General features: G+C 45.6%; 1 protein-coding gene across 4 annotated transcripts in view; it reads left to right on the top strand.

Moving 5' to 3' along the window:
• Window positions 1–5,718: 5,718 nt before the first annotated feature.
• The window catches only part of LOC102169654 (integrator complex subunit 6-like), a 55,794-nt gene continuing 51,232 nt past the window's right edge, over window positions 5,719–10,280 (top strand). For 3 of the 4 annotated variants that reach the window (XM_018044220.1, XM_018044221.1, XM_018044218.1), the window contains exons 1-2: window positions 5,719–6,160; window positions 6,301–6,378. In XM_018044220.1, the coding sequence (XP_017899709.1) occupies window positions 6,050–6,160; window positions 6,301–6,378 (189 nt within the window). In that variant the 5' untranslated portion in view covers window positions 5,719–6,049. The remainder of the gene's footprint in view (window positions 6,161–6,300; window positions 6,379–10,280) is intronic. The other variant, XM_018044219.1, reaches the window with a different exon arrangement.

Below are 10,280 nucleotides of genomic sequence, written 5' to 3'. Positions count from 1 at the left end.
GCCCACATGGCATGGTGCCTTACCTCTGGGCCCAGGAGGCTCTCCCTCCTGAGGGGAATTTTCCAGAGTAGGGGAAGCAGCTGTGAGCCTGCAGCAGCCCATGTTCACAAGAGGGGACCTCGGCCGGGCACCAGCAGGGACCACAACACACATTCACTTGTTTCAAGGCCTCAGAACTCCTTTATCCTGAGATAAAACTGCCTCTCCTTTTCTTCGCTGATATCACCTCCTCCAGGAGGCTTTCCCTGATAACTAGCTGACTGCAGCCTACCCTTCTTGGCTCAAATAACATCCAGTTACAAATTCTTTCAATGTTTTCCCCCACACATGTCCTCAAACAAATACTTCCCAGTTAGAAAAAAGGGAATAATTCAAAACAGTTAATTAAAGCTAAACAAGAATTACAGGGGCAGGACTGCCTATCGATTATTGTACTTAGGATGTTAATTTGACTATTTCTTGTTGGACCTATGCTATAATATATAAGATTTTAAAAATCTAAACAATTTCGCTTATTAAGTATTGTAGCAAATGTTTAAACAACTAACTCTGAAAAATACAAAAAAAAAAACCACAACAAAACCAAAAACCAGTTGCAACTGTCTCTCTAGCTTAGTATCTACCACATTGTATTGAAAGTATCTGCTTTATATAACCAGTCTCCCCCAGTGGAGGAGACGCTCAGATGAACAGGAACCATGTCCTGTTCATCTTTTTGCCCCAGGCACTTAGCAGAGTGCCAAGCAGACGAGGCTGAAGTAGATATTCTGATAACCAAACACCAGGTAAGTGACTTCCTGGGTGGTGGTGCAAGGCCCACCAGCTCTACTCAAAAGATCTCTTCCATCCCCATGTAGTGGGAGGGGGATGAAAAACCTGGCAATATATTTAGGACAAATTAAGTGATTTACAACAAAGAAAGTAGCTGTAGAGTTTCTTGCTACACCTCAGTACAAGTACAGTTCTACCATTATTACATTGTAAAAGATATGTTCTAACATGGTTTAAATGCCGCAATTCTGTCAATTTTAAAAAACAGCCTTAAGAAGGAGAGGGAAGAATTATGAAATCTGTGCCTTAGCAGGAATAGAAATGTTTCTCCTTTTTATAAGTGGAAATAGCTTGGTGCAAGAGCTGTTGAAGAATTTTCTACAGCATTAAGCCTCCCCAGAAGTTAAAAAAGATGCGAAGGGCATAAACCAAGGGAAAAGGAATGAGATGAATTTGACTAATACCTGCAAGGCGAAACTCCCCAGTACCTGACACCCTGGTACATGTGGGGAAGGAGGGGGCAGAGGGCTCCAGGTGGCTGGAGGCCAGAGAGGCTGAGGCTGGTAGTGGTGGGCACTGCCTTCTCCACCGCTGTTCTAGCACTCACTCTCCCCAAACCCATGTGTGATGTGCCTCCCTGGAGCTCCACAGACTTGCCTTGTGAGTTCCTGACAAGTTCCGTACCACAGGTAACATGGGGTGGTGGTCTCGGGGTGGTGGTCTCAGGGTGGTGAGAGAGGAGGAGGGGAACATCACAAAAGATCTGAAAGAAAAAGAGGGAGGTTCCAAGATCTCCACCCAGAGACTTCCCTGGTGGTCCAGTGGCTAAAACTCCGAGCTCCCAATGCAGAGGGCCAGCGTTCCATTCCTGGTCAGGGAACTAGATCCCACACGCCATAACTAAAGATCCATCCACAATGAAGATGGAAGATCCTGAGTGCCACAACTAAGACCTGTTGCCATTGAATAAATTTAAAAATACAAAAAAAAAAAAAAAAAAAAAAACCACACACACAAAAACCCTCCACCCAGAGGCTCCTATGCCCTGACTGGTGACGAGAGGTTACCCAAGTGGCAAAAGCCCTGGGAAGCTTGTCTGGGGGCTGCCCTGGGCCAAGTTTCATCACTAGCTATTTTTATTTTTAGCCTATGCCGCTTCTCAGTGTCACCAGGTCTATAAATGTCCATATGATTTGCTGTGCCTGGGCCAGGGCAGAAGGGAGCAGCTAAAAAGTCTTGGGCCAGGCCCTGTGCTGGAAAATTCACTGCCCTCGACTGGCATACGCCTGTATCTCTGGTGCCCCAGGTTACCTCCATAGGGCACTGCCCTCAATTCTCTGGGCACCCCACCATGGTCATCACCCCTCACCAGCTCTCCTCCAATCAGGCTTCAGAAAGAGGGTTCCCTGAACACAGGTAAAATCAACAGGTGTCAGGAGGCAGATAATGGCAAATTCAGGTCTCTCACAATCCCACAGGGTGGCTTATCCAAGGCCAATCTTTTGGGGAATGAGAGAGCAGTCTCCAGGCCTGTGGTGCTGCCTGAAGCTAACAGACTCCCTCCAGCCCTCCTCTGTCTTCTAGCCACTCTGTACCCTGCTGGCAAGCTGCTTCCACCCTGGGCTGCTCTGAATGTGTGTCTGGGCTCTCAGGCATCCCGCACATCTCTCTCATTCTGGTGTTATTCCTGCAGAGTTGAGGGGAGCGGAGCTTGAGCTTCTACATTGGGTGGCTGACCAGCGGAGGAATCTGTTTCCCCACCTGCCAAAATGGGAAGAAGAATAGGCCTTACCTTACAGGACAGCTTACCCTTGCACACTGTGATTAAGAAATAAAGGACTCATGACTCTAGGGTATCCCCCCACCCAAATCTGCCAGAGGGGGCAGCTTGTCCCTACTGAGAGACTTATTTTTCTGCTTTCCTCAGTCAGCTTGTGCCCTTCCACGCAGACTGACCATTTACTTTCAATATTCTCTCCAGCCTCTTGTCACCATGACAGTTTAGAAGATTGAGATGAAAGAAACAGACTCTTCACTTATCTTCTGTATTCTGTTTTTACTCTCATCTCTCCCATTCACCAAGCTGAACATGATTGACAGAATCATCCTATGGTTCCTCATTGCTCCAAGGCTAAAATTCCAACTCCTCAACAGGGCCTGGTAGGCCTTGCATGACCTGACTCCTTCCAGCTCTGCAAGCTCATCCATCTCTAGCCACCTCCCTTCCCATTCTGTTCCCCCACCCCCAGCTACCCTACATTCCAGCAATATAGAACTTTCTTTTTTCCACTGGGTTTCTTTCAATGTCTCACCATCTGACCACCTCACCACTGCCTACCTAGAACATTCTCCCTCCTCCCCTGCCCCGTTCTCATCTCCACCAGCTCTCTATCACCAGGCTACTTCTCACATTTCCTGCACGTCGTATCCTTCAGGAAACCTTCTCTGTGTATCCCCCTCACGTCTCCAATTCTTCTAGAATATACATTTTTTCCAGTGCCCCCAGAGCACTATGCATTTCCTCTCTCATAGCACTTAATATAGCATTTTATCTACACTTTTATTTTCCCCACTAGAATGTTATCTACGTGGCCATGGACTATATCTATTCTTTTATTTAACACTTACATAGAACTGACTCTGTACTGAGCACTTCTGTAAACATTTTGTAAATATTAATTCATTTAATCCTCATAACAATTCTATGAGGTACTATTGTTATTGTCATACAGATGATGAAGCTGAGGCAGAGTTAACTAATTTGCCCAAAGTCACATAGCTAGTAAATGGCAGAGTTGGGATTTGAACCCCGAAATCCAAGTTCTTCACTGCTATAATATGCTGTGTCCCTTGTTCACCAATGTATTCTTGTTGCTTCTCATATAGAAGATCCACCCAAGGAATATTTGGATAAAGAAAGAATGGATAAACGAATAAAGATTGTGGAAATAACAAAGTCCTTAGTGGGACCAATGGGAGGAAAAGTGGTAGCCACAGACTGAGACAGAAATTAAATTGAGGATTCAGAGAAGTTGAAAGCAAATAGTCCAAGCAGTAAGGAAGATGCTGGGAGAAGTAGCAAGTGATGAAAGGCAAGGTGGCAGGTGCAGGGGGAGCTCAGAAAGGCAAGGGACAAATGGCTCTACAGTCAACAAAGAAAATATAAAACAGATAATTAGATTTGGCCAGGAACTTGCCCCTGGATCCTCAGAGAAGTTTCCAAAGAGTGCTGGGGAGAGAAATCAGATGGCATGGCCTTGAGGAAGGAATAGATGGTGGAGAAACCAGACAGTGAGATTTTACTCTTCTCTGAGCCAGGAAAGGTAAGTAAGGTCAGGTTAAGTAAGTTAAGGTCAGGTTAAGTAAGGTCTTTTTGTCAAGATGTGATGATTAGGGCTTGCTTAAAGGCAAAAGGTAACACATTTTTAGCAAGTCAGAAATCAAACCAACTCTCACCAAAACAAAGAGTCTGCTGTATGGGAGTGGACCACACCACAGTCAGCCACATGAAATGGAAACATGGGCAAAGGATGCTAACTTTCATTGTGAAGGGAATGAAGGCTAAGAGAGCAGTGCTTTGTAGGAATGCCTTCCTGAGAGATGTCCGGTAACCTCAGATAGGAAGTAGAAAGAGGTCTAGAATGAGGGACTATGGTGAAGTATTAAAGTCAATTGATTTAGAGAGTACAAGTGGAATAAAAGGGTAGAGACATGAAGGAAAAAGAAGAAAGTATGTTCAAAAGTTCAGGAGTTCAATCCCTTCCCGCTCAGTGCCTCATCTAGGAAAGCTCCTGAACTTCTGGACCACTGGATCGCTGCTTCTACTTCACCTTTTATTTGTATTACTTTTGTCCCTGATTCACATATTGCTTATGTGGCCTCTTCTGAAATCTTATTTTTATGAAAATGTTATTGAATATGTATTTTTAAATGTCTATTACAAGGGAACATAGCAAATGAAGTCATAAACACACTTTAGTTCAGGACTCCACGTTGGGCACAGCATAGTTCTGGGAATACACAGCTTCATATTTAAAATCTGAGTTACACGAAGCAGTCAGCCAAGCGTGATTGGCCACTCATTGAGTCTCTCCCTAGAGCCACACCTGAGCACATCCCTCAGTGCTTCCTCATTGACCTGAGCTGCACTTTGCTTTACTGAAAATTGAACATAATTCCACCTACCACAATGATTTCAAAGACTAAACGAGACTAATGTGGATGGCTGACACTTCATAGGTGCTCAATAAATGTGAGTTGAATCAGAAACCAGGTTGGCAAACCTTCCGTGTGTAAAGGCTGCAGAGACACAACAGTAGGTAGAATCATCACAGGCAGGCCAATACTTCGAAGTGCTCAACAAAACTGAAGAAGCTTGGGCACACAAAACGCCATTTAGGTAACCGTGTTTTAGTTTCCTTTCTAAGCAGAGATACGTGGAATGCAAGGCCAGCAACCGACTTACAAATACTGACCAAGAGTGGGGAGGGATCTGAAGGAATGCAAGTAAGTCTTGCCAGGAAAGAAGTTTGCTGCTTCTGAAATGTTTCGGTCTTAGCCAGTGGCAGGATTGATCGATTGCAGTAAGCAGAGTTTTCTGTGCAGCCTGTCCAAGCATCTGTTTCTGTACTTCTGCACAACTGTTGCTCAAATTCACTCTTCTTTTCGAATTATCATCTTTAAAGAGCAATCGAAAAATCCCTTCAAGCCACCCTAAGTATCCTAACAGCTTCCAAGTCCTCTAAAGGAGGGTCCTTAACATTTCCCCTTACCCCCTGCCTGGGTTCAAACTTCAACTCCCAAGGTCCGCCCAAGTCCCTCCCCTTGCCCTGTCATCTAATGAATATGCAAATACCACATAATTGGCAGCCAATGGCGTGGTTTCTGGTCACATGGTGCCCATGGTAGGTGAGCGGACAGAAGTTGTGTGTCGGTGAACAGAGACAGCTCTCAGTCTGGGGCGAGCGCTTCAGTGAGCGTGGACGGATGCTCGGGTAGTAGTCTCTGCGGCAGCAGCAGCGGCAGTAGTGGTGCCAGAAGAGAGGAAGGGGGAGGGCCCCGAGGGCTACACACGCTCACATTTTCAAGTTCCCTTGGAGGGAGAAGAGGTGGGGCTGCAAAAAGAGGAGGCCAGGAGCAGTTCCATCTGTCCCGTCCCGTCTTCCTCTTGCTCCCTGCACCCTGGCTCTGCGAGAGTTGAGGGTTCAGGTGGCAGTACGCGGCAGTGAGGGCAAGAGGGCCAAGAGAGTGGGGAGCGGAGCCAGGGGTGTGGGGGAAGATGCCCATCCTGCTGTTCCTCATAGACACGTCCGCCTCTATGAACCAGCGCACTGACCTGGGCACCTCCTATTTGGATATTGCCAAAGGCGCTGTGGAGTTATTCTTGAAGGTAAAGGGAGGGGAGGGGAGAGATGGGGAGAGTTCCCGAAGGATGGGGCCGGTGGTGGATTTAGGTGCTTCTGTAACGCTGGTATCGCCCCCTCCACCCCCTTCCCTTCGCGGCCCCCTCCGTCATCCCTCGTCCTGTAGCTGCGTGCCCGGGATCCGGCCAGCCGCGGAGACAGGTACATGCTGGTCACCTACGACGAACCCCCGTATTGCATCAAGGTAAAGGGCCATCCAGGGGGTGGGCCGGGCGGGAAGCAGGAGCCAGTCGGCCTGGGCAGTCGAGACCCCCTGCCCCCGCCCGAGGCGGTCCTGCGTCGCCAGGCGGGGCGGGCAGGGCGGGGTGGGGTGGGGGCGAGGGCGGGGGGAGTGGTGACTCCGCAGCTTCCGAGGAGCCGCGGCGCCTGGGGTCGGGAAGGGGGCCGGGGGAGGGGCGGCCCCGAGGAGAAACCGCAGGAGAGCCGGGCTGGTGGCGGCGACGGGCACAGCTGCCTCGGAAGATGGCGGACATTTTGCTTTTGTATGAACCGGAGAGGGAGACCGAGGGCGCTGCTGAGATGGAAAGGAGGGAGGGGAGGGAGGAGAGGAGAAGGAGGGCCCGAGACGCGAAGGGAGGCTGCGGACGGGCCCGCCCCTTCGGGTCGCACCGCGAGCGGTGGAGGCCGAGGGGCCGGACGGCGCCGGCTACTCCGCCCCGAGGTGCTGCGGACTCGCGCGCGGGTTTTCCTGGCGCCCGGGCTCCGCCCCCGGCCCCTCCTCCCCACTCCTCCCGCCCTGCGCTGCTTCTCCTCCCTCTCTTCCTCCCGCTCCCCTCCCCTTCCTGCTGAGAGCGTGGCAGAGCCGGCCGCCGGCCTTCAAAGATTAGACTGCTGCTTTTGTGCGTCTGTGGTCTCTAACCCACCCCCACCCAATGGAAAATCAGTCCGCGGAGCCAGCCTCCCAACCCCCCGGCCCGCAGAAACAGCCCTGTTCACTGCTTCTCCTGTGTCGGTCCGGTTAACCCCGGCTCTGTTACCTTAGCTACTGTTGGTGTTTCATTGTAGATTCCACCCAAGCCGCGATGGGGTGGGGCGGGGAGATGCCTAGTCGGAACCCGCGGGGACAGAGCTTTTGGGGGACCTGGCCTACCTATTGACATCATAAATTAGGTTTGTGTTAGTCACGTAGGGATTTGTCCAGGGAAGAGAAAGGAAGGAAGGGGAGGACTCGCTGTGCGCAGTTACAATAGCCAAATTCGATGACTTGATCCACGGGGTTCTGACCTGCAGGAGAGAAGTAGGGAGCATTTCACCTTCCAGCCCTCATCCTGATGGTGCGGAGATAAAGAACTGCTTTGCCTGCAGTGGCCCGATAAAATAGAATTCAGGCTATTAATACAACCTGCTTAAGAGTCCTGCTTGCATATTGAAATTTTAAACATATATTACCATAATCCTTGACGTCTTTTGCTAGATGCCCTCTTTTACTCAAATTCTCTTAACAGAGCCGAGGAGGCACTGAATGTGTTATAATCCGTTTTAGCCGAGTGAGGTGTTTAAAAGAATGGAACCTACCAAACTGAATAGTTGGCTAAAGAGAGCGTTCCTTCAGAAGTAAAACCAAAGAGAGACTTTACTTTTGTAACTCGTATCTTCGGTTAACAGTTTGATTAGTAGGTTCCCCTGAAAACCATTCTGGTTTTAATGCTTTGTTTTCCGTTTTTGATTTATCTATTTAGAAAAATGGAGCAAGTAGACATCTTTAAGAATGCCATAAGTTTTTTAACATGTCAGTTTCCTACAAGGGTGTGACCATTTTTTTCCACATAGAAAAGCAGATGTTTGTCCATCTTCAGTATGAAGGTCTACACCCTTGGAGTACTAATACAGATAAGAACCCACTGTTGTACTGTGGCCATTTAAAATCCTCCTTATTTTGAAATAGTAAACAGGATAAATTACAAAGCAGTAGACTTTTTTTTTCCTCTAAAGGAATAATTTAGTTAACATTTTGCTGAATGCCAAGACTCATAGATGAAAAATTATTTTTGATCTATAAAGCTTTTATGGCAATATTTACAGAATCTTTGGAAAGGAAAAAGAAAGTCTGGGCCCCCTCATCATCACAGCTGTTTTTTTTTTTTAACCTAGCATTGTAATCACAGTGTACTATATTACTTTTGAGTTCTACTTTTTCCATCTGTTTTGTTCTATGAATTATTCCCAGTAGCCACATAGTCTTCATACTTAAAATTTTTCGTGGCCGTGTAACTTACCCATGGTATTTTAGAGGCTCCAGGTAGTTCTGTGGGCAAAGGGGAAAAGTTGAATTTTTTTTTTTTAGTGGAAATTTCATCTGTCAGCTCTTTTTATCTTGCAATCTTGTACACTACATTTTATCCTGAAGTAAAAAACATTCTGAGGTGGCTTTGATCTTTTTTTTATGTGGACAGGTATGTGAAGACACTTTGATTAATACTTTCAATTGCTAATCATGAGCTATCCTCTTCCTTACGCTTTTCCAAAGTCATTCAGGTTTTTTTCTTTTTAATCTTACATGATAACTACATGTGCTAGGGAACAATTACTGATTTTAGTGATGTTCTTGTCATTTTGCTGTCTATAACTGAATTGCTAATGATATGCCATATTTTGGTAGCAGTTTCTTCTCTGAGTCCCTTTCAGTCACTCTTTTTCTGCCCATCCCATCCCTCCCCTCAGCATGTGGTAACTATTTGTTCTTCTGCTTCTAGGACCTAATCATTTTGGAAGGTCTGAAATTTTAGAACATCTGGTGAATTTTTCTTAAAATTTAATCTAATCTTTCACTTGCTGATAGCTGGGAGCCATAAATGTCTGTTTTCTGTCACACCAATTATCAAATAGGTCTTTATTTGACTGTCAGCAGGCGTCTTAGTTTCTACTTAAAACTTCACTCTTCCCTAGGAGTCTGAGGTCCTTTTAGCAAAGTGATGTTAGATGAGATTTTATTTGTAACTTATTCTTCTGCAGAATAATGTGAAGTGTATTTTTGGGTTTCTCTACAGTTGGAGGGCTTTATCTCTTGTCAAAGAAACTGCTTACTTATTTCTCAGGTCTTGGTTATGTCCAACTGTAAACACTGCAAAGCTGATTTTTTTCCTAGTAGAAGATTCAGTTTTATTGGTGGTGTAACAGGCATGAGTTGTGCATTTGGTTGGAAGGTTTATTCCCTAACAGGCGTGGAACTATTCCCAGTATATCCACTTACAAGCTCTGACAATAAATCTTGTTGTGAAAAGTTACTGTGACTGGAATTCTTCACTAAAGTGTACTGTTAAGCATATGAATATAGTGTTTCACCCAGGACTTCCTAGCTTCTTACTGCATAGCTCTTTTAAAATTAGTCATACCTGTTACTTGCAGTCAGCTTGGCATGGGTGGAAGTAAGTTTGATTTGGGGAACCATATAAAAGGCATATGAAATGCAAGTATTTTGTGCTACATCTGTTTCAAGTGTTGCTTTGTAGACACATTTTATACATAGTGTCACAAGTGTTAACACTACATTTATACAATGCTGTCTCTAGTGTACACAGCTAGGTTGAAGCTGTTTAATATTTTAAAATTTCCAGTGTATCCTTATAAGACTAATACATGGTTTTAAGAAGTGGGATGGGTTTCTTTTCTCTTTTTTTGGTAGAATAGTTCTTAATAGTTTTGGCTGAGGTTCTGCTGTCTTGTATGTTTTGTTTTGCTATGAGTCATAATTTCCTTTTATTCAGTGAATAGCAGAGGTAAGCTTGTCACTACTACTAAGTCTGAGCAAATTGAGGGCATCAAGAAGAAAGTGAGCCATGAGGCTGGAGTAGTTAAGTATTCAACATAGTTTGATGTTTGAAGCTACTTTCTTAAAGTGATTTCTTTTTATTAAAGGCAATACTATTTTTTAAAACATAAAACGGAGTCATTTTTCTAGAAATAACTGAAACACATGTGTACATCGCAGACAGAAGTGTTTTTTTTTTAATATAAATAGGGAGAGATGTTTCAAAGAAATATCCCAAGTCTGTAATTTGAAACAGAGAGCATTTGTAAAAGTAAAAATTTCCCTTGAGTGTTGCTTTTTCACATCCTATAGCCAGCCTTGCTTACTGATATCTGTGT

The sequence above is a fragment of the Capra hircus genome (genome assembly GCF_001704415.2).
Source record: "Capra hircus breed San Clemente chromosome X unlocalized genomic scaffold, ASM170441v1, whole genome shotgun sequence".
Lineage (NCBI taxonomy): Eukaryota > Metazoa > Chordata > Mammalia > Artiodactyla > Bovidae > Capra > Capra hircus.
This window is presented reverse-complemented; position numbering and strand designations above follow the sequence as displayed.